The sequence below is a fragment of the Camarhynchus parvulus genome, chromosome 1A (assembly GCF_901933205.1).
Source record: "Camarhynchus parvulus chromosome 1A, STF_HiC, whole genome shotgun sequence".
Classification (NCBI taxonomy): Eukaryota; Metazoa; Chordata; class Aves; order Passeriformes; family Thraupidae; genus Camarhynchus; species Camarhynchus parvulus.
The window spans coordinates 21,169,321-21,193,506 of record NC_044586.1 but is presented as its reverse complement, the minus strand read 5'-3'; the positions used below and the strand labels follow the sequence as shown (position 1 = coordinate 21,193,506).

General features: G+C 44.3%; 1 protein-coding gene across 1 annotated transcript in view; it reads left to right on the top strand.

Moving 5' to 3' along the window:
• RBFOX2 (RNA binding fox-1 homolog 2) overlaps positions 1-24,186 on the top strand; it is a 170,386-nt gene that overhangs the window by 92,247 nt on the left and 53,953 nt on the right. Inside the window, 1 exon segment of the mRNA XM_030959453.1 lies at positions 17,321-17,545. Coding sequence (XP_030815313.1) covers positions 17,321-17,545 — 225 coding nt within the window.

Here is a 24,186-nt window from a genome sequence, read left to right as displayed (position 1 = left end):
GGGCAGCAAGTGAAAGGATTTCAGTTTCAACAGGCATAGTTTTAAATCTCTCTAAACTTAAAAAGGATCTTTCCAGCTTGAATCAGCAGGTATAGGAGGAATACCATGTTAATTTGGTGAAATTAATGAATTAATTTGTTGGCTGACTATAAGATATTGTGCTATGTTAGCTTTGCTCTGTGCTCAAATATTTAATGCAGATTTGTTTGCTTTAACTTTCCCTTCTGCTTTTCTTTGTGCATGATGCTATTTAATGTTGCTACATTGGCTTTGTAAATCCTTTCTCAGGTCTGCTTCTATATTGTTCCAGGATGAAGCATTCTATCTTGAAGCAGTGGGAAAGGGAGGCAAAGTAGTTCTAGGAGTCCCTTTTATATGAGTTTGGTTGGGGAGGTGTAAACACTTTTTCAGAGTCATGTTAGACTGTGTGATGGAGCCAATCTGTGGGAAAGAGTGTAGTGTGGTGAGATGGAGGATTGAGGAAGGTGGTGACTGAAGGCTGTGGTGAGAACTTTGGACAGTTCCTTGCTCCGTGTGTCCTTCACAGGGACATGGGTGACAGACTGTGAATACACCAAGTGTGACTGATGAGGTGGTGCAGTCAAGGAGGGGCTGATTCTCTTAGTGGCAGAAAGAATTTAGGTCATCCAAAGCCAGTTGCAAATCTTCATCCTAAGAGAATTTTTCTGAGGGACTCTAGCCCTTCAAAGCCTCTTTTGATCAAAATGCTGCAAGGGGTGTAAGAGTGAATTTATCTGGGAACATGGACTTCTGAAGGGTGGAAAAAATACTGTGGAGATCTCAGTGCTTCATTAGAAAGTGGGACTTCTGAATACTTTGTCTTATTCAATGGGATGAATCTAAATCGGGTTTAAGCAGATTAAAGATCCATGATCCTTGTTCTCCATCAAGTCTGAAACTGTAGCTTTGAGCAGCCTGATGGTGACTTTGGCCCTAGACAAAATGACGGTCTTCTAACAAGCCCTGCTGTGAGGAGGTGAGAAAGGCAGTGACTTTACTGTCCTTTTCAGCTCAACTGTGATTTCTCAGGAACGTTTTTGGTTTTTGTTAGGAGTACTCTTAATTGGTTTTGACGGTGAGCTGCAGGAGTTACTGCAAATGTTGCACAGAAGTCGAGAGAAAGCTGCACTGAAGGCTGCAGACCCAAGTGTCTCCGTTCAGATCCGTGCCTGCCTGGCCCTCCTGCCTGCCAGCTCCAAGCCTCCCTGCCTGATCAGTGGCTGGGGTCCTGCTTAGCAGCTGACATGGCCAAGAACACATGTCCCAACCAGACCTCTTCTTAAAGCAGAACTGTATAGAGAGCCAGGGGCTTTTTTTTTTTCCCCTGTGGGTGGGTAGGAAACTTTGAGCTGTGTTATTTGTAACACAGAGAAGAGGAATAGCTAGAACTGAGTAATAGGAATTTGCTAATGTTTTGGAAGAGCATACAGGAAGACAAATTTCATTCTTCTAGGGCGTTTGTAGAGGGCTGTAGTGGCTTTCAAAAGTGTAGTAGGCCTCTAGGTTAGCTGTGAGGCTCTGTGTGTCACTACATAATTATTCTGAGATCTAGTGACATGGTTTAAATGCAGATTTGTGATGAGCCTCCTGGCTACTGTTCAGACAATCCTAGCAGAAGAGTGTTCCTGTAGCCAATCATAAAACCTTAAAATCATAGGATGATTTGGGTTGGAAGGGATCTTTAAAGGTTATCTAGTCTAGCCCCTCTGAAATGAACAGGGACATCTTCAAGAGGTCAGCTGTGAAGTGGTTCAGGAATTGCCTTCAGCTGTGTCTGTCCCAAATTTCTGCTCACACTGTGCCTGTGTGAGCTGCTCCTGTGCCCTCGTGTGAGGTCAGCTGTGGTAGCCCTGCTCTTGCAGAAGTGCATGGAGGTGAATCTGTTGATTAGGTGTGATGTTGGTAGCAACCAGCAGAAGCAGAGTACTAAACCTTTCCTTTATGATCATCAACCATGGCTGTAAAATGGAGGTGGTCCTTGTGCCCTGTGGTGCCAAATACTGAAATTCTGAAGAGGCTTTATGTCCTAGACATGCAAGAGGAAGCTAAAAAGCAATTTTCATCACAAAGAATTTAAAGGAAGTTTTCCAGATGTATCAGTCTTCCTGTGAATCATCTAGTGGATGTTGAGGGCCTAACAAATCAAGGACACTTCTGTTAACAATGAATATATTGGCTGCTGTGGGCTACTACTCATGTTGTTGGCCACTTTTGAGCAGAAACACTTCCTAAAAATTTAATAGGACAGAAGTAAAGCTCAATTTGTGATGATGGGCAGTTCAGATCCCATCAAACGAGGCTGAGTTAAAAGTGAGTGTTGAGGGCTGATGCTGAAGAACATTTCTCAGGTTTGACAGTGGTGTCTGTGAGTTGTGCTGGCCCATCTAGGGAATGAGACCATGGAGCCCATACAGCAAGCTGGGTCTCTAAATTCCCAAGCTGAGTGTGTTGGGTTGCAGATGGGCATCTGTTTTCAAGGAGGATCTTTTTAGGACAGAGCAACTGCCTGTCTGTTCCATGAAGTAGCCTCAGACTGTGGAGAAATTATTCTGGTTCCTTATGTCCTCATTGCTTTGCATTGAAAATTCTACATCTTCAAAAGAACAACTCACTTCTGCTTTGTTCTTGTTTCAGTTAATTAGGCTCGTTCTTAATGTGATGAGGATTGTTATCTAGACCACTTACATACTTGTGCTGCAGGATCTCTTCCTCCCCACCTCAGTGTTACATGTTTCACACATTGTATCTCTTAAAGGAGGCGGTAGCACCTTTGAAAATTAGAAGATAGGTTAGAGTCTGGCCAAATCTTGTGGCGTTTTAGGTCAGTTGTCAGCGATAGTAACCTGATCTATGGCAAATCTTTCCCTCCCTCTCCCCAGGGTGCCTGTTCTGCCCTTTGCATGCCAGTGAAGCTGATATGATACAAATTAACTTTTTCATCTGTTTGCATTTATTTTCTGAGTCATGAGAGGTCCTCAGGAGCTACAGAATTAAATGTTGTTTTCCTTTCTAACACTTCTTGTATGGTATCAAAAATGTATTTTTTTATTCTTGAGTGGGATCAGATGCTGGTTTTTTCCATGTTTAACATGCTGCTGGGTATGCAGCCCATCATGGGAATAACACAGAGCTGCACAGTCAGCAGAGGAGTGCTCATTATTTTGATGTCTGCTGTAAAATGGTGGCTCCTGCTCTAAATTACTTGGTGAGGTAATTGCTCATCTTCCAAGATGTTTTCCTTTCTCTGTGTATGAGGTCTTTTAATAAGATAGGAAAGTACAAGGTGTTTTTTGGGCCAGGTTGCATCTGACTTCTGACTGGATCCTTTCGTTTCAGTGATATATGAAGGACAGCTGGGGTGGTAGTTAGAAGCAGAGATATAAAATCCCAGGACTCACCACTGGCAAAGCAGCAGGACTGTTGTCAGTCTCTGAATTACACTGCTGTGACTGCTATTTTATGCTTTTAATGTAAACAGCATCTTTTTGGTGGCGTGGCTGATGGCCAGTCTTGACCAAGGGATGCTGCTGCTCTTTCAGGAGCAGAAGGGACAGAGCGTGGCAGTGAGTGATTGACCCACCTATCAGTAGGCAGGTTCTCTTCATTGTAATGCTGTCTGGAAAGAGTCTTTGCTGTCTGACAGTTCAATACTTCACTTTGGAGCTGTTTCGTGCCACAGAGCATGAGGATGAGAGAGAATTTCATTAATAGGAAACTGGCCATCCCAAGAAGGCTGCTCGGCACTTGGGGGTTGCCTTGGTGTCTTCCCTTGGCTGTGAGAATCAAGGAGGAAATAGCAGGAGCTCTGGCTTGCGGTAGAAAACTCATTCTGAGTGCTGCAGGGCCCTTCCTGCGCATAGCAAAGACCCGGCTGTTCTCCTTCAAAGGTCTAAAAGCAGCTGAAATGAGACTGCAGGGGAATGTAGCAGTTTAATCCAAGACTGCATCTGCAGACCTTGCTGAGTTGTCGCATACCCTTGCACGCTCCCTGCTGTGCCCAAGCCATGGCAGGGCAGAGCCATTTGGTGCCCAGCTTGTACCTTGAGCTGGGCCAGGATCCAGATACGAAGAGTGTCTTCTTGTGCAGCCCAAGAGGCACCTTTGGCAGCATGTGACACGTTGTGATTGCAGTTTGGTTACCATCATCTTTTAAAAGATGGTCCGTGGGTGCCAATAAAGGCAGAGATTACTCTTTTTCTGAATGCTGTTAATTAAAGCTTTTACCTGGAAAGGAGGTGCCATGGTGTAGCTCAGTTAGCCAGGGCAGACTAGCTTATGTCTGTCATTCAGGATAACCCTTTGGTTGCTGTTTGTGAGGGTGTCTTTTTGGCTTCCTTTCACTCAGAGTAGGTGTATTTGTTCTCTGAAACCTTGTCCATATGCTCTGTGAGCAGCAAATATCTTAGGTCTTTTGAATCTAGGTAGATATGCAGTGGAAGCCGCTACAAGAGATAATTTTTGGGTCTGGTTGCGTGGCCCTATAAATTTGATCCTGAATAAATGTCTTTATATGTGATTTTTATTTTCTCCAGAGTATTAGCTACCCCCTGAAATTATCTTTAAAAACCAAGGAGTTTAGAGGTGAGAGCATAACTAAGGTCCCACTTATAAACCCCAAGCTTTTATCACTGTCATAGTCAAAATAGTCCCCAATACATGAATGACAAGCAGGTGATAGCTGAGTAAATGAATGGGTTGTCTCTTACATCCTAAACTTGATTTCTAGCTGATTTTAGTTGTACCAGCGATGGCTGAGCTGTGTACATCTGTTAGCATCCCACTGAGAGGCTAGTGGAACTGCTCACACCCGAGAAATGCCTGAATAAATGCAGTGCTGAGATTAAGGGAGGGAGCTGTGGGGAGTAAGGGTAGATTGTGACATACTGTTTCTTGACCAGGTGCTGGTTGAGCTTTGGGTTTGGTAATCTTAGGATTTTTTCTCTTTTAAGGTGCAATATTTAAAGATTTAACACCCTATGGGGTCTTCAAGCAAATTTTCTTCCCAAGTATGAGCACCCAAGAGCCAGAAACCCCAGGAGAGATGAAAGCAAAGCACTATCTAGCTGTGTTCTGCACCTCTGTGGAAAGAGAGCACCTTGTTACTTTTTTCACAGGTGTTTTTGCTTGTTTGGAAAGTAACTGGAACTGTGCTCATGAATATTTGAGGCTGTCAGGTGCCTGTTGGGGGCTGGAGGGAAGTAGGGCCAAGGAAGGGCAGGCAGTGTGGGAGCCAGAGGGGCAGAAGAGGGAGTGGCCCCAGTCCTGTGTGGTTGTCTCATCTCTCTTATGGTAGTAGACTTCTTATTGGGATGAATGTACTCTGAAATATTTATTGCCCTGTTTAAATATTCATTGCTGCAAAGTCAGTGCAGCCTGATGGCAGCAGTGGAGCCTCAAGGGACAGGGGCCACAGCAGTCCCTGGCATTTCCTTTCAGTAATATGATAAAAATATATATAAAAAAATCGGGCATTCCCCCACTGCAAGATTGACAGGAGCACTCAGGCATATGTCCCAGTGTTTCCTCTTCATGCCAGAGACTTGTATTTGCTCTCAGACCCGTATGCTGGGGTGCTGCTCTTGGTTGCCAGATGCTAATGCTTTTTTTTCCAGGCCTGTATCCTGGAGTGAGGGGCTTTGTTTAGCCTGACACTGAGTGTGTGAAAGGGGATGTACAGAAGGGCAAACCAACTGGCTTGGGTTTAAGGGTTTAAGCTTTGCATAGCCTGTGTTTTTGTCTTTCTGTAGGTGTTGCAAGGAGGCGGGAGAAAAAGGACCTTTAATGCACTTGGCTGTGGAAGGTGGGGATCTGCTGAGAATTACAGAGGGGTCAATTTACCGGGAACTCACGCAGTAATATATTACGGGAGCTGCAGATGCTGACACACATGCCCTGACATGAGATGCTCTTGTATCAATTTAGCTTTTAAGGTTTATTGATTTAGCTTCAGTAAAACAGAGCAGTTTAAAAGTAGGACTGCCAGTGATATGCAGTAGTTTAATGTGAATATTTTGCATGTTGCTACTGTTAAACCAGCACATGTGTCCCAGGGCATTGACATGGTGGTGGCAAGGGAGCAGCAGGTTTCCAATGGTGCTGCTGAGCGTGGGGGCTGCAGGAGCTGCTTTAGTGATACCCAGTCCAGGAAGAGGCGCTTGAAAGGTGGTCAGATGTGCCGCTCGCCTCGAGCTTTACCTATGAGCTGTGCAGGTGGCCTGCGCAGGGAAGAAGTCTATACTGGTTCGTGGTTACAGCAGGAATGTGGTAAACATACATTAGCTGAAAGGCCTGGGGAAAAGAGGCTTTAAAAGGATTTTGTAACAATGGGAGAATTTTTCCTCAGATACTCGACAAATTCAGTGTGTATGAACAAGCTTTATGCTGGCTTATGTGGGATGCTCTAGAAGTTAAGTACAAGTGAAGCAGGTGGTGGCAATAGCATATGCTAAATGTCCATCTAGCCTCTTGTTCTGGGATGAAGTGGCTTTCAGGTGCATTTCAAAGATGCATATAGTGTAGTGTAACTGTGGGCTGCTGTGAGAAGAACAGTCTCCCTGTCTCTGTGCCCCAACCATATGCTCAGCCTCCTCACTGCTTTGGGCATTGTGCTTAAGCAGATCCAGAGCGAGACAGTTGAGTTTATGACCAAACAGATGACTATTGTTTGGATTAATTTTCTGGCAGTGGCTGTGGCGTGACTAGATCTCACAACAGCCGGGGAGGGGAAGAGCAGCCCCTGATTCCATGGTCAGCTGGTAGTTTGTCATATTAGGTGGTACACTAAACTGCACCTGTGCTTTTCAATAGCTTGTTCCTCTCCATGAGGTGGGGTTATTATGCTTATAAATGTGTATACTGCTTAGTTTAATCAGCTTTAATTTATGTGCATTGACTTTCACCAGTTCTTGTTAGCTTTCCAGGATATTGTCCTATAGATCTGGCTTTAGGTTGTCTCTTCTGGCTGTACCTGCATTGTAGGCCATTATGTCTCACTCAGGTACCTCTGTTTTGGGTGACATAATGTTTTCAGCACAAAAACCAGAAAGGATTGAAAAGACTGAGTCCTTCTTACCAGCTGACTTAATGACTGTCATTTAGAAATCAGTAAACAAAATGAAATGGTGTCTTTTACCAGAGCTGAATTTATCAGACTCAGCTTTTGGCTATTGGTTTTCTTGATGACTTTTTTCATTAGATTAAATATTATTAGCATATACTTTGTTCCTCACAATTAATATACTTTAATAAAATAATCAGTTATCACTTTTTTTTTTCATAATAAGCAAAATAAATTGGGCTTTTCAAGGTTTACAGTGTGCAGCCATGCGGCTTTTTCCAATCTTGGGGTCATTTATGTAGCTCTTTCATGTTCCCTTCTGAATTTTTAAATTCCATTTTTAAAATTTGCAAAATGAAGCATCGATCTTATTTTTTTGTCTGGCCAAGGCCATGTACCCAAGTAGCAATGCTTCCCACACCCTCAGATTGGTAGTATATCTGAAAGCTGTGGTCACTCTGTACCAGGCTTCTGCCCTGGTGAATTGCATCTCTATGGCTATCTGCTCCTTTCCAGAACCTCTGCTTTCCAGGACACACAGTGGAGGCTTCTTTGAAAATGGAAAACTACTCTTGGAACAAATGACTAGCAAGAGATAGGAGAATGCTAGAATGGAAAGGAACTGTGGGAAGAAATCTGTTTTTTTAAACCGTCGAATTTCTGTTCTGAAATGTGTGCCAAGTCAGTCACAGACGTCCTCCGCCCTGCACCCTGAGAGCAGCTTGATATAATGTTGTTGCTGCGTGACTGAGTCCTGGTACTCGAGTCACAGATGGGTCCCCTTTGCCTCATCTCATCTCCTGTCCTCTGTACTGAATTCTGAGCGTACCCATGATAGGCCAGTGGCAGTGAAAATATGACAGGGCTGAGCCGTTTCACTGCTTGCATGAAAAAAACCTCAGAGCCTCAAGAGGAGCTCTGATTTTGTGTTTAAATATGCTGCATACGTCTCGTTCTCCACCTTTGCTGCAGAGTCACGTCCGAACACGCGGCTCCTCGCTGTGATTTCTGCCAGCTCTGCAGTTCTTTCCAAGGCATTCAGTGCTCTCCAATTGATTCCAGATGTGTTCTCCCCTTCCCGGCGCTTTCTCCCTTTTTCCTCCTCCTGCTCTGGCAGCAGAGGCAGGGCTGCTTTTTTCTGTATGGTGCTGGAGTTAGTGCAGGCAGGCGGGAAGACTTCCCTACTGTCGGCTGAAATCTGGGGAATTGAAGGGGCCAGTGTATGTGAAGCTGCCTTACAGGGCTTGGAGATTTGTCCTTCCTCCAGAAGCCAGGTCAGCTCAGAGCAGCCCCTCTGCACAGCTCACTACTTCCTTCAGCTCATTGCCTTCACAGCAGGGAAGAGAAGGACAGGAAAGCCTGATACCAACAGTGATCTTCAAAATCCTTCCTAGAAGAGCACTGGAAAAATAGAGAGATCTGGAAGAGTCTGTTGCAGATAGCTGTGTCACATAGCGAGGGTTTTGAGAAATCCTTGTCACTAAAGTAGATACAAATCTTTCTAAAGGGGTGAGTGATCTTCATGAGGATTTAAACATTCAGGAAAGCCATCTGAGTTCTTGAGGTTGCAGGAGTAACTCTCCACACTCACTGCGATTTGGTGATGTACTTGCAGATGCAGAGCTATAGTCCATTTACAGAGCAGAGACATGATGAAAAATTGCTTATCTGTCCAGCTAGGTCCTTGATTGGGGTTGGAGGAGCAGATACTGGTTTTCTGAAATACATCAGCTGGTGAGTTACTCTCTCCCTTGAAACAAAGCTGTTTGAACTGAGCAATCTGATTGCAGAATTAGCTGAGGAGACGGTAACTGTGACAGTACCTTGCCAACCTGGTCAAGAGATACTATGGGACCAGGTGGTATTTTCTTCCCTGTTATATTTCCATGTGCTGTAGCCCTTCTTTTTCTAAGGAGCACTGGTAACCATTGGTTAGCTGTCTCTGGAGTAAGGCAGAAAACCAGCGCATGCAGGTCCTCTGTGCCATCAGAAGTATCACATAGTGCCCAGATATCCTGCTGCAACCATGGACCTCTCCTGAGAAGCAGTTACCCGTTCCTTCCCCATCACTGGCCTCTGGTTTCTGCTGCTTCCCTGAGAGAGGATCCACAGACATGCAATGGAGAGTGTGATTGGTTTGCTAATCTGCTGAATAGCTGATGGCAGCTAGCTTGGATTAAACATATGTGACACATCTGCAGCACACTGTTCCTTAGCTGTGACTCATTTCAGTTCTGGTCCCAGAGAAAGAATTTAGCTGTTTTTGCCTGACAGAAAAGTAATCTCTCTTGTGTGGGACATGCTTGTACAACCCTGGGTGCCTGCTGGATTATGAAGGACTTGATTTGTATTTTGAGACATTATTTTCATGCTGATTTGTTGAAAGCTAGTCATCTTATGGAAATCTTTTTTTTCCTCAAGAATATTTGACTATGAATGTTGAGTGGAAAATAGTCACTTGGGAAGTTGCAGAGCTGGGAAGAACAACCAGGGTAGGTGCTAAAGGACCAATCTGGACCAGAAAATTGAGCCTGAGCTTTTCTCTTAAATTGCTGGTTTTGTTGCTGAGGATGTATCCATCCTGGTGACTTTTTCCTTTGTTCTCCATCCTTATCCCCTTCTCCCCAGTAATTCTGAGGTAGTTCAATTCCTAATTCGGAATGCAAACAGATGTTGGGACCCTGATGTCTCTCGAAGCACAGTTCTCTCTAATCAACCGCAGAGAGCATGACTGGATTGAAAGCATTTGGTGGAATGCCTTTGTGCCAGTAACATTTAACTTTTTTTTTTTGAGTGGGGAATAATGTAGATTTCAGGAGCAGAAATCAGTGCTTTTTAAAATCTGAAAGGTACGTTTCAGGCTAGTAAGTAGATGTGGCCCTGGGCATTATTAATGTTGGGTAACTCTAAAGCTTTGGTTGTATCCTGTATCCAACAGGAAGCCTCTTTGCAGGTTGCCCGAGGGCATCTTACCAAGTGTGCATGAGAGCCTGTGTTTGTGCATAGGGGTAGAGCAAAAGTTGGCCATTACTGGAAGTGATGATAGCATAGGGATGAGTGAGTGCTTCCTGTGTGTAACAGTAAGATAAGAGTATAATTTTCTTTTATCCTTTCCTACAAAAGGGGGGCTTGAACTTCTTTTCCATAAACATGTTCTTAAACACATTAAAAAAAAAAAAAGGCCAGCTGCTTTATTTTACAGAACACTTTTTGGTGGCCTGGAATGATAGAGTGTGTATTGGAAGATAACTTGTTCTTCCCTTGCTTTTCATATCTAGGAAAGGCAAGATTAGATAATCTAGTGTAAGCTTGCACCAGGAAGTTGAAGGAGACATGCCTTTAAATGGTTAGCTAGGTGCAAGTGTGAGTGCAGGCATCTCTTGTTAGATTTTTTTTTTTTTTTACTGGTGCAAGATTAGCTTATTGAGGCTTAACTTAACCCAGTGGAAAAGGCATTTCCAAATCCAATTTAAATTTTAAAAAGTGTACCCATGAACTTAACTTCCCTTTATTTTAACAAAACTGCCGTAAAATTCCAGCAGATGTTTCCAGAACTACCTAGGTTTAGAGTTTGTCTTTAGTAGGATTCAGGAGGAATTGCTCTCGTGCCCATGACAGTAGAGTCAAAATCCAGCATCCTTTTCTATTACCACAGTGTGTCATAGATCAAATGAAGATTAAGCTCCAGATGTGCAGATGAAATACAAAACTCCTTATTACTGTGATCCTCTTCAAGGTGCTTTTATGATCAACCCACACCAAGAAAGAGTGTTGATTTTATCAGTCTGTGTCCCAGACACACAGGCATGTCAGTCTTGCTCTCTGGAGTTACAGAAATGCCTTTGTAGTGTGGAGAGTGGGTGTCAGGTTAGGGTCACATACCCCTCTGAATCCAGGAACGGGTTTGTACAAAGATGAAGGAGATGAGATGGTTATATCCTTTGTATGTATCCTTTTCACCCCCAGATTTCTTTCCTGTAGGCATTTTACCCACTCTTCCCATTCAAAGCTAATCTGTAATGAAATGGCCACAATGGAGGAAGTGTTATTGCTGCATTTTGGAATAGAGCGCTTGTATCATGTTTGTGGGCACCTGCAGGGTTGGCGTGGCCAAATCACTGTTTTGGGGTGTCTCGGATGTTGGAAAGCCACCACTTCAGCATTCTGTACATCACTTTGTCTCGTGTTTGAGTGTCTTCATCGCCCAAAAGAGTAAAAGCAGAGTTTTAAAAACCCAGGCGTAGGTTCTGTGTGCTGTGGAAGCCGCCAGTGTAGGGTGGCATCTGTCTTTGGTGTAATGAATGCCCCAGCCTGTGGTTTTCCGCAAGGGATAGTGCTGGAGTTCCTGGCGCATGTGGGGAGCATCGCTCCCGCTGCTTTGTATCCACTCCCATTAGCTTGTTGATACATTTGCTATCAGCCGGCAAAGTGTGGGATTGCCTGAGAAGAGGGTTAATGCACGCTGGAGACTGCAGCTCCCTGGCAGCCTGAGCTCATCCAAGCGCTGGTGCCCATGGCCCTTCCCTCCCCAGCTTCTCCACCCCCTGTCCTTTCTGGCTCTGGTTCTCCTCCAGCTCCTTGCCAAGCTGTTTCAGCACTCTTAACTGGGAACAAAACTAACCTGGCAATAAAAAGTGAGTAATTTTTTTCCCTGGGATATGTGCTGAAAGGGCTCAGTGGTGGGCAGGCTGGCAGGGGAGGGAGGGCAGGAGTGCACAGCTGGAGGGAGGGTGGTGGCAGCTCCAGCCAGAGCCCCTCTGAAGCTGCACCTGGGAACTGGGAAAGGGAGACTGTGTTGGAAGGCGCTGGGAAAGAGACTCTGCTACAGCAGCTTTTTTGTTGATCTATGAGAAGGGGAGGGGGGTGGAACACAGCCCATTATTAATTAATTAATTATTCTCATGCTCCTAAGCAGCAGCCTTGTATGGTAAGCCCTTTCTTTCTTGTCTTTGTACAGCCAGGGAGCAGTGCTTTCCATGTGTGATGTTTGCATCCCTGACAGGAAGCTGTGACCTGGCTTCTAGGAGGGACAGCACGGTCCCTTCATTGCCTTCACTCAGAAGGATCCCTTTCTTACAGAGAGCTGAGGGTGGGCAGCAGCTCCAGGTTCCTGACAGGCTCTTCAGATCCCAGCTCCAAACATTTTTGCTGTTTACAGAAGGGATTAGGTTAGTGCAGAGAGCAAACAGTTGTAGCCTGGAACTCTGGTCTTCACAAACAGGTTAATTGCCTCTGTTAGCTGCAAATCAGTTGCTTCGAAGATTCATAAAATTAGTTCAGTGAAGACATATGTATTAGAAACCCCATTCCACTAATAGGCTTATACCCACATCCCAGTGATTTGGGGGTTAGCAGAGTTCAAAGGCATTTTTAAGAGATTGTTTGATGTTTATATGCTGTACCATTTCCCTGCACCTTTCTGCAATGCTGATGACTCACAGTAGGGTTATGGATAACACAGACCAATTACCTTATGGCACTTTGCCACATCTATACAGAAATTTTACTAGCTTAGCTTTACCAGGAGTATAATTTTTATTTGGCTGGTTAGGGTTTTCTATCTATGCATATTATGGCATAGCAACACCGAAGAGATCTGGAACTGCATTGCTGTAAGACTCCTTTCATATCCCTCTACTTACACCCATTTCTCTAATGAGGAAAACAAAACCACTTCTTCACAGAACAGATTGATCTTTGACAATTTTATGGAAGCAGGAGGCCTTTGTGTGCATTTCTGGTGTTTGCTCTTTGCGCTCCAATGCCGTGATCTTGGATCACCACCTGCTGTCTGCTGAAAGAATTCATCCTGTGTCACATTTGCTGAACCACGTTGCTCCTTGTTGAGTTGTCGTCCCCAGCTCCCACCCTTCCACAAGGTATCGCCACGTGCAGTTACTCATCGGTTACTCATCGTTCCTCCGCTTAGCTTGGAGCTGCAAAGTTCATTAATTAACTTAAAGCTGCATAAGCTCTTAGAAATGTGTCCCCATTAGGGATTTTTCACTGCTTTAGCTAATTTGTTTTTTAAACAAAAGGTGGGATTGGTTTTTACTGATCTCTGTAGGCAAACCTCTGGCTTAAGGAAGAAGGTTGGCACCTGCAAGGACATGACTGGACCTTTGTAGGGCTGAGAATAGGGGCCTGAAAGCAGAGCCCAGATGGGTAACCATATCCTTCTTGTGCCCTGAGGGCTTGGGTGCTCATGAATCAGATACCAACATTTTGCAAGGGGGCAGCTGCCTTGAATTCCTACCTGATGCGAATGAATGATTTCTGTGGGAACAAAGCATCAGAAGGAATAGAAAACACAGGAATTATCGCTTTACTTTGAACTATAGGTCAACATATATTATACTGAAGTGTGGTTTGGTGTGTTTTTTTTTGTTGTTGTTGTTGTTGTTTTGTTTTGTTTTTGTTTTTTAAGGAGTGTGTGTTAATTGCACTGTTTCACTTGCACTGAACAGCCTTTCCCAGTTTGAGCATGGGATGGCAGTTATCATGGTTGGTGCATGGCAGCACAAACTGGCAGAGCTAATCAGTTCATCTGGAACTGCCAAAATTATTCCTGCAACCAAATGTCCCTCACACTCACCTCCTGGAGACTGCCAGCCTGATGCATTGTGGCCAAGAGAGGTGTCTGTCTGCTCTTGAACGTGGATTAAAATTTACTTCATACCATCAAAGAAGTTTAAGATGGTAGTAGTTTTTGTGGGGAGCTGCACCCAGATTTTCCTAGTCTTGTGGTGGCATCCTTGTGTAAGTTTGGGGCTGGTGACTGCTCTTGGATATGATTATCTGAGTTTCTTGTTGCATTTGAGTAAATTTTTAAGACATCTTCATGAGCTTAAACAGGCAGGACTGGCAATGCAGTGAGGTATGTCAAGATTGGATAGCCAAGATACTTTCCTTTACCTGGAAATGCGAGGATTTCTCCATTCTCTCTCTACTTCCTGTGAAGTGTGACAAGCAACACCCCTAAATGCAGAATTTTACATGGTGGTTTAGAAGTAGGGAAAGGAGTTCAGGTTCTGTATTTGAAGATTAATGGGATCTGTGTGTGTGTGTGTTTTGTGTTAGCTCTTGAAAATATGAAGTGTTGTGTAAATGTTGAAATTTGGTAGAATAACAGAAGAGGAAGAATCTCCTCTGGGTTTGGAGGATATCAGTATGCTGTGAAACCTGCAGAGATCTCATCAGGAGTCCTTTTCTGTTGACGCTAGTGGAAACAGGGAAAAAAGTAATTCTAAAGCATCAAAGGAAATTAAAATTACAAAAAAAATCAGACGGGAAATATGTCCATAATCATATCAAGAGAAAAATAATTTGAGATACAGATACTCCATGGGATGATGAAACCCGGACAAATATAATAATGATAGATCTCCAGATAACCTGAGACATTAAATGAAGGATGAATTTGTAATAAAATATATGATTTTTGCATGTTAGTGTGATTTGAGGAGTGGGGGAGTGACAATGGTATTAAAAACATTTTATTCTGCCCCAGAAATCCTTCTTTGAAAAGTCTTAGGAAGGTCAGAGAGAAGTAATAAATAAAGTTACCAGGATATTTTGGCTTGAGAGGTGTGATTAAGCTCAAAATAAATATGTATTATCAAAATGCCACAAGCAACAGAGGAGAGAGTAAGTATTTTTCATCCTTCAAACATTTATAGATAGATAATTGAAGAAAAGAGAGAAAATACTTAAAAGGTTGAAATGCATTTAAACTGGAAGGAACAGTATTAACTGAGGGGGAAAAACATTGAAAATAAGATTATATAAGGTTCCTGGGCTGGCATTTTAAACAGTCTAAGAGTGATGTTGTACAGAATGCTGGATTATGTCCTTTGGGGAGCAGCCCTGCACTGTTGACACGATGGCAGAATTGGTTTTGTTTGGGCCTAATCAGCATTCTCTTCCTCTGACTTAGGATGCTGCTGGCTTGGAAATCTAGCTTGTTCTAAGAAGACTGGTAAATGTTCCTCCATTTTTCCTGTGGAAAAATTTTTCATTGAAAAGAAAAAGTCAGTTTCCTATTTAGCTCCTATTGGAAACGTAAGAAAGGGGGGCAGACAATGTGGGCTGTAGGGAAGAATGCAGACCATCAAATACAATGAAATACTGTAAACAGAAGAGCTTGGAAAGGAGACAGTACGTGGACAGAATGGAGCTGTCATGTCAGGGGATAAATGGTCTGAGCAGGTGAGCAGTGAGATTCCTGATACCTGGTTTGTGGTGGGATGGCTGTCGTTCTGTCTGTCCTGCCTCCTGCTTTAGAACTCGCTCTGCAGATCTTGATGATGGGTTAGGTCGAGTCAGAATTGCTTGCTTTGAAGCTGAGAATAGCAAAGGAATGAGCAGAACTGGAGGGCTGGTGGAGCTGCCCTCCTTTTTTGGGGGGGAAACAAAAACCCTGTCCTGCTTTCAGAAAACGTGCTTGGTGCGTGAAAAACCTCCGCAGAGCTGTGAGCACGCGACGCAGGGCTGCAAGTGCTTGGGGGAGTGCGTGCAAGGAGCTGAGCACTGGCCACGGCTGGCATGCTCCCCTGAATTCTTCATTCTCAGATAAGGCTGCGGAGTTTGTGTTCCTGCAGGCAGCAAGGCTGGACTTGAAACCGTTCCTTCTTCAGCACGGGCCAAGGCTGCAGCTCGGCTCTGCTAAGTGGTATTGAATGCCCTTCCCTCTCCTTCTCCCCAGCTGCAGGAGCGCGTGGCCACGTGGCCCCCAGGGGAGGCAGACCAGATAGACTAATGTCAGAGCAAATTTGGGATTCAGCCAGTGTCTGAATGACCCGGTGCTGGCTGGAGGTGCACTGCGTTTATCATTGTTTCCTCCGCCCGGAAGGGAAAGCTGCAGGTAGGCTGATAAAGGGACTGAAAGGTTTGTCCGGCTTCTTTGGAGGTCCGTCAGCCCCTGCATGCTCTCTGCTGAAAGGCTGCTTGGTAATTCCCACTCTGCCTTTCCTATCCACGGGATAAGGTCTGTTTCGCTTTTACTCCATTGATTTAAGCATGCTGGTGTCAGAATAGCCTCGAGCACCTCCAGGCTTTGTGGGGGAGGACCCAGGGCTGGAACAGCAGCCAAAATTTAAAATCAGGATTAGTCTGTTGACATGCACATAAATCAAACAGCCCTCCTATCATAAATCTTTTCTGTGGATTTTTTTTCTGCTGCGGCAGTGAAAGCAGTAGGAGCGGTGCAGCAGCCTGGGCTTCCCAGGGTTGAGCTTCAATGTCAAGGCTGTTCTCCTTCACCCCGGGTGGCTGAATGCAGCTCCCCCCTTGGTGAGATCCCTGCAGAGGCTGTAGGGCTGCATGCTTTTTTGTTTCCTTCTCGTGGTTTTCTGACATGGTGGGGGTAGCATTTTTATTGTCTTCTGGGGGTATCTTTTGCATGGTCAGTTCTTTGTTTCTGAGTCATCTGATTGGTGTTAGCCACATCTAAGACGGTGCTAAAAGCTTCTAAGAAGTCCACTATGCAAGAGGTCTCTGTGGGATACCCTGAGCTGAGGCAGGAGTGGGTGATTAATGCCTTGAGTGATTGTAGAGATGCTCAGGATTGGGGAAAGAGTGACTGTGCGGCTGGCTTGCGATCACAGCTTGTTTCCCTACAGCTCTTTGGTGTCTCCTGCATGGCCAGCAAGAAGCAAATGGGATATTCCAGCAACAGATACCTGTGCTGTGTATGCAGTGCTGTCAGGGCAAAGGAGGGGGCTTCTGCAGATGGATTTTAAAATCTTTACTTTTTATCACTGTAACATAACAGAGGTGTGCTTTGAACCACATGATTGCTTGGGGGTTGCTTGTGAGCAATGAGGGTCAGGCTGGAGGAGATGGACCCAGTCGTGGTACTTTTAGGGGTGTTAAGAAACCCTGTTCTTCTGTTTCCTTCTCTGTTCCAATGTGTGAGTGCCTCTTCCCTCTTTTGAAATAATACCTTACTGTGTGTAAAGCTTTGTGGGAGATCACAGGGGTATGCAATCTGCAAACCCTGTAATTTGTTCGCTATATGCCACCCAGTAGCAAGAAAATTGCCCTGAAAAGATTAAGAAAACAGTGTCATGGCTCAGAGGAGCAAGGCATGTGCTTTTTGATAGGAGAGATAATAGAAGACTGTGGAATACTATGGTGACGGTGGGTGGGAGATTCACATGAACGTGTGTGTTGTCTCTCAGGCTGATGTTTTGATCTATCTTCTGTAGTATAAAGCTGTTTTCTCCTTTTTCCTTTCTTAAGGGTAACCAGGAGCCATCAGCAACTCCTGATGCAATGGTGCAGCCATTCACCACAATCCCATTTCCGCCACCCCCACAGAATGGGATTCCCACAGAGTATGGGGTGCCACACACTCAGGACTATGCAGGCCAGACCAGCGAGCACAATCTGACACTCTACGGAAGCACGCAGCCGCATGGGGAGCAGAGCACGAACACGGCCAGCACGCAGAACGGATCTCTTGCAGTAAGTGCGCAGGGTGCCCAGCCAGAACGGCACAGTGCTTTGCGGAAAGGCAGCCCCTGATTAGATTGCTGTTTCTCAAGTGTGCAGCAAACCAGCAGTAGACTTGAAAGGAGAGAATTACAAACAAAACGTGGCTTCTGACTTTCTATTACTGAGTTTCCCCTTTTGCATGTTCCCCTTGTAAATTGGTGCCTGCAGAGAAGAGTAGTACTTGAAATCATGATCATGGTGGTTTTACCATGGTGGCGTTGTCCAAAGACAGTCTCTGACAAAAGTGTTAATTACTTTGTGTTAATTGGCAAATGGTTCAAATAGATGTGATGGAGGCAAATTCTGGAGAGTTGACAGTACAAAGAATTAGGGTGAGCACATGCATCTTAGGTGTAATCCCAATATGGTTTTGTTTTCAGGAAGCTAACAGAGTAGAAAATTACTTTTCTTTGACTTTCTGAAGACAGCAGGGAGCTTCAGGGAGCAAGGATGAGAGATGAGCTCTCAGTTACTGGTCATCCATTTGCCAAACCAAGATTTTCATCATCTTATATATTTTCTTTATTCTTTCCATGGTCTGGAACTGGCACTGGGCAACATGCTGGCAGATTATCCCAGGAAAAGCTTTATCCACCCCTTAAGCCACTTGTTAAGACTTAACTTCCTAATAAAGAGCCTTATGGTGAGAGCCTTCGGCGCTCAGGGGCGGATTTAATCTGTTAATGCTTTCAGTTTTACTTGTAGTTGGTGTTTGGGTTGTAGAGATTATTTTTTTTCCCTGGTAAATACTGAATGAATTCAGTGCCAACAGTTGGAGGAACTGATAGTGCCAGCTCAAGTGTTCATGGTTCCTGATGTGTGCTTCTGCTCCTTCTGCAGTGGGCAGTGGCTGCATGGTTGGCACCATTGGTCATGACTTCGATAAGATACCTTGGATTTCTTCCTGGGAATGCCACAACTTTGGCATCTTGAAAAAGTACACACTCTGTAAGGCGCGCTGGTAGTGCGCAAAAGGAACTTAGGGTGCCTTGCTTGGCAGAAAAAGTAGATGAGGAAAGACCACACAGGAAATAAAACCAAGTGCTGATGCAGTGTGCAGAAATGCAAGCCATCATTTTAGCACCACATTGTCCGATACCATTCCAACATGTAAGATTTGGGTTGCCCATCTCCAGCAAACAACTACCTCAGGCGCTGCCAGTTGGATGAGGAAGCTGAAAACAGGGAATAAAAAGCAGGGCAGTGGCTTTCCCCCTGTGTTATTCCTGTTCCCATCCTTGTCCAGAGCTTAAGAGCATTTCTTTTTAATGGAAATGATGTTAGCCTTGACCTTGGATGTAAGCTCTTGCCAGCCTTCCTGCTCCTCTTCCATATTAGGAGCCATCTCTGTGGCTCTGCAGGGCTGAGCTCTGTGTTTCATCAACTAATGCTGGCTCCAAGGAGCCCACAGCCTGTGGCTAGCCTGCAAGGAGGGACTGGGAGCCCATCTGTGTGGGAGGGAGTGTTGCTGGGAGACTGCTGGCAGGCAGTGGTGTTGCCAGGAGTCTGTGGAAGGAGCCTGACTGGCAGGGGGTAATCCAAGAAACAGGCTGAATAGTACGCAGCACTTGTACTGGCTGTTGGAAACAGGTGTGCACGTCTGGAGTTTGATGTGGTTAAAGACGTGCAAGCTGAGCATGCAGAGTCAGGCTTGTGGCCATAGCTGGCTGGGAAAGGCTAAGGGCACACACAAGGGCGTTGCTGTGGCTGCTATGCCTGGCACTGATCAAACCCAGAGGATCCCAGATGGTGGCACATGAAGAAACCTGTGGGAGCAGGGGTAAATTGCCTCATCAGGGGCTTTTCTCACACCAGACTTTCACATCCACTTGGATCTTCCAAGTCTCTTTATCTTTCTGTCTAGGAGTCCTCTATGAAGTTATTTTGATTTTGTGGCCTGCCTTAGGATGTAATTCCTTTTAACTTTTCTTCTCCTTAGTATGCTGATTAAGGATGTAGGACCTAGGGGAAGCTAGAAGGCTCAGTAGTTACTCAAGTTAAAGAATGCTGTTAAAATAGAGCAGAACAGGTTGGTTATTTGATTTTAAACATCTACAGCTAATGTTAAACATTTTGTCCGTCCTATGTGTTGGCTGTTACTTGTTTGACACACACGTTCAGTCCGTATGGACTAGACTGTTATGCTTTAAGGCATCTTCTCCTTTAACCATTTTACCATCTTGCCCAAACAGCAGTGCTAACTTTAAGAGAGCAAAAAGCCATCATGGGTGAGGTATGAGCCTTCCCTCCCATTATTGTGACAGACAAGCACAGCTGCTGTCATGTGTGTGAAGGCGATACCCCACACTCAACAGCCAGTGGATTTTTTAGCTGCTGACTTGAAGCCTGTGCTCCCATGGGATGATTCAGAAATTGCTTCAGCCAGACAGATAAGTTCCCTGCTCGCTTTTAAGAACAAGGCCTGTGATTGGTTGTGTTGGCAGGACAGAGGGAGATAGCAAAAGGTGTGGTCAGATAGGGACCTTTCCTGCTTTTCAGGCTGATAGCCTTTAGGATAATGGCAAAAGTAACAAAGAACATGGGCGTAGCTTAAAGATCGCTAATAGAGAGAGGGCTTGATCTCGTTGGTTGGATGTTGCACAGCAATGTAATGTGGTCTGTAACAGGGTCCTTAAGACACAGGGTGGGAGCACCTTTTCATATAAACTTGGCTAGCTAGCTAGAATGATTTGAGATTAGTGGTAGTGTCTGAGTGAAAATACAGTGGTCTAGGAGCCTAGGTCAAAGATCAGCAGTGAACTTACGTAAAGTAAACTTTGAGAGTTGAAGTCCATGCCTTTCTATGCAGACTAAAAGCCTGAACTGACTGGTTGGTGTCATGAGCTGAGGATGAGCTTGGTTACAGAGGTTTGAATGTAGTGGAAAGCATTCGGAGTCGCAAGATTGGGGCTTAGAAAAGAAATGGGCACAGTAGTCGGTGTAATGCAAACAGCTTCATATTTTGGAATCTCTATTTTAGGACCAAGTCTCATCTGTGGGGCTTTGTTTCTTGCCTGGCATGTGGCAGGAAGACCTCTCGGTCTTCGTGTCCAAGCATCTGTCCTTTCTCTTGATACTGTCCCAAAGCACAGCTGAAAGACCTGGATTAAAAATAGGCTGAGGTACAGGACCTTATTTGGCCCACTTGGTCTGCCTGTTGCAGCCCTTCTCTTAAACAGTTGATGCTCAGCATTTCACTTATCGTGCTGGGCTGCCTGGTTTCTTCCCCCTTCCCCCTTCTTGGTTTACCTTAGTGCTCTTATCCCTAATGGAAACACTCAGCACAGTTAGCTGCAAGGGGAGATGCTAATTAGGCTGCAGTACCTCTGGCAGCTGAGCTGATCTAAGAGATTCACTGCTGTCAGAAAGGAGAGATCTGGCTCCAAGCACAAACTCCCACTCCTATTTACTGTCTCTGGCATTCCTTACGTGAGCCACTTTAATTCACTGACCTGGCAGAAAGCTGTCCAATTCTTTTGCTGGATTAATGAATTAGAGCAGCTCTTGGAGGGATCCAGCAAATGCTGTTGTTGCAAGGTAAGCGTGTGGAGAGCATGGCCAGAAGCCGAGAGCAATTGTCAGCTCTCTGCATCTCCTGGTACTCTACCTGCAGAGGGAAGATTAATCATCTGCTGAACTAAAAAAGCTTGCTTGATAGTAAATGCAATGCACTTACTACTGCAAGCTGATTATTCAACTTGTTTCTCTTGTTAATGTCAGAGGGAAGAATTTGTATATCTGTATAAATTATGGGATGCAGCTGGAGGTATAGAAGTAGAGGAATAAGTTTATGTAAATGACTTCACATGAAAATGGCAGGTGCTGTCACCTTGGTGTTACGTTGTCATGAACCAGTATAAAGCATTATTTAATTACAGAGCACCGTGCCTCTGCTTCTTGATGTGCTCTACTGAAACTTGTTTAACTCATCCACTATACCATAAAGGGATATTGACTCTCATATTCTCAAAGAAGACACCTTCATGGTGGGCCCATATGTGTCATGTTCAGAAGCAAGATAGGGAAGGTGCTTGGTCATCTGGCTGTGCCTTGTACATCTAGCCAGGGCTTAGAAAGAAGAGAGCCAACAACACCAAGGATTCCTCAGCTGACTTTTGCAACACGTGGACAATGTTATAATGATGACTTCCTCTTGGGTATTTCTTGCCTAGACTGACTTTGCAGAGTTTTCCTCTGTAATTACTTTTCATCCCTTTAATAATTAAAACAATTGCTCATGTGATGTATTTCAGGTGAAGAATGTGTTTAATGAATATCATTATTTATTTTCTGATACTGCTAAGCAGGTAGACATGAGGAAGAACTAGCTTCAAATAGGTAGTTTGGTGCTGATTGTTTGGCCAACTCAGCTTAGAAATTGCTGTCTTGAGGTTGCAAACCCTGACATTTAACATCAAGAGTTTGCTTTGAATATGAGGCAGATTGTCAGCACTTGCAGACTTGTGTCTAGTGAGGCAGATTTAAAAATGAGAAATAGGAAATAAATCAACAAATATCATTACGTTAGAGTATATAGCTGTGGTAATTCTGCTTATCTCTCGAAGGTTTTAGCAGATCTAGCAGAAGTACAGGGAAGGATAAAAGCAATGATGAAAGGGATGTAGCAGGTTTTTTATGCGAAGAAATGAAATCTTCACTTACAGAAAGAGCTGTCAGGAATAAAGGCATATGACAAGTACATAGAAGATTGGATGGTAAGGCAACTAAAATGTGGAGCTTTCCCATTTTCACTTACTAGGATGCAAGTGGGAAATAACTGGCTGCCATGGGAAAAAGAGCAGGGTTTACTACGTATTTTTTCCATATAATGAAGAAATTAGCATTGCAGCTCTTGTCCATGGGATGCTTTGCAAGTTGAGATATCAGCTGGCTTAGTTTGCTGGAGGAAAGTCAGCGAGCATTTTCCCTGTTCTTGTGTCCTTCCACAGATGCCAAACATTTGGCTGCTGTTAGAAACAAGATAATGGGCTGGATGGATCTTAAGTCTGTCACTGTGTGGCAGTTCTTCTGCCACTGTTGATGAAGTGGTGACCACTAGCTTGGGAAATTTTGCTCTCTCTTTCACCTTGTCAGGGCATCTCTGTTTTGCGAGGAATGGGCTGGAGCTGCTCACAAAAGGTTTGACAATCTGACCAGCAGAGTAGGCCTTTCAGGGGGCTCCATTTCACCACTTCATTGAGAGGGAAAAGGAAAAGAAAAAAGCACTAAAGAATTTCTGGTTAGAAATAGCCATCTTTGAGTTGAAAATGTTACTGGACATGTCAAAGGTATTGTGCAGCAGAGCAAAGCTCCCTATGTGCTTTCCTGTGTTAGGTTTTTGTTCTGTGAGGTATGTCTTTAATGAGGAAAGTGAATAAAATTACTTAAGCTTCATAATGTCTGAAAATAGGTAACTAACAAAAAATATATATCAGAAAAAATATACCGTAAATTCACCTGACTGTGTGGAAAATAGTAAAAAGCCTTATAGAAGTTAATTGGTATGTTCTTAGAATTTTTGGTTCTGTTTTTTTAGCATACAGAATATTTTGGATGATAGTTAATTATGCCTGTAAGTAGTGCCCAGTTTTTTTTTTAATATAACATTGCTGGCATCTCTGAAAACCAAGTACATGGATATAAATGTAAAATTATATTTACTGCTGTTGAAAAGTGATAATTAGCCTTAAGGTCTTCTGTCTGGTGAACAAGTGTTTAAGCAGCTAAAGTTCCCATGGCATTTACTATTGGATGTGTGGGACCTCAAACCTACTTTAGTAGAGTGTGGTGGGGAAGGAGATGGATTCTGTGTATAGAGCCTAATTCCTCTCTTGTTTTTCCATGAAACCTCCTCAGTGGGTATCTGTTCATTTGTGCATGACTGGTTGTTTTGACACAGGTTCTTCACTAGAAGTTGTAGAGATTTTTCTATATTGTCTGTGCTCTGCTTCATAGTGGGAAGATTGCCTTCTCCCACTTGTAGCTTTTGGTCCTTGTCTCCACAGTTCTTCAAGTGCTTGATCCAAACAAGGTTGGGTGTTTGGTTTTGGCTTTTTTTGGATCCAAGAGTGATTGAGGAGCAGTGGAGTGAGCACAGTCTGTCTCCTAGATTTTGTAAGCCACCCAAATCCCCTTTTAAATATAGTTATTAGTTACAGTTTGTATTTTGTAAATATTTTCTTTGCAATGATTTATGGCTCTTAACCTCCTCAGTATGATTCACAACGTTTTGGACCGCCTGCTTCCTGGGGGAGAGAATGGGGGGTTGGTTTTTGTTTGTCTGGAACTTGGATCTGAAGCGGTTCCAGTTCTAGAAGCAAGTGGGAGATGGAAACAGAATGTGCTGGGTATTAATAATCTCTGTGTTGGTGTGTTGCACCAGTGCTTGTCTGCCTTGCTGGGGAGGCATCCCTCTGTCTAGCCATGCAGATGGAGATCTGCTTGGAGCTCAGGTGGTGCTGGAGCCCCTGCTTCCCTGCTGCTGAGGGGAAATCCTCAGCAACTGGTTGTTCACCTGCATTAGGATAGAGACCAGTTGAGAGGTGGGAAGGTGGTTGTAGAGGTACCCCCAAACCTTTTGGAACTCTCTCATGTTTCCAGGTGTCCTCCTC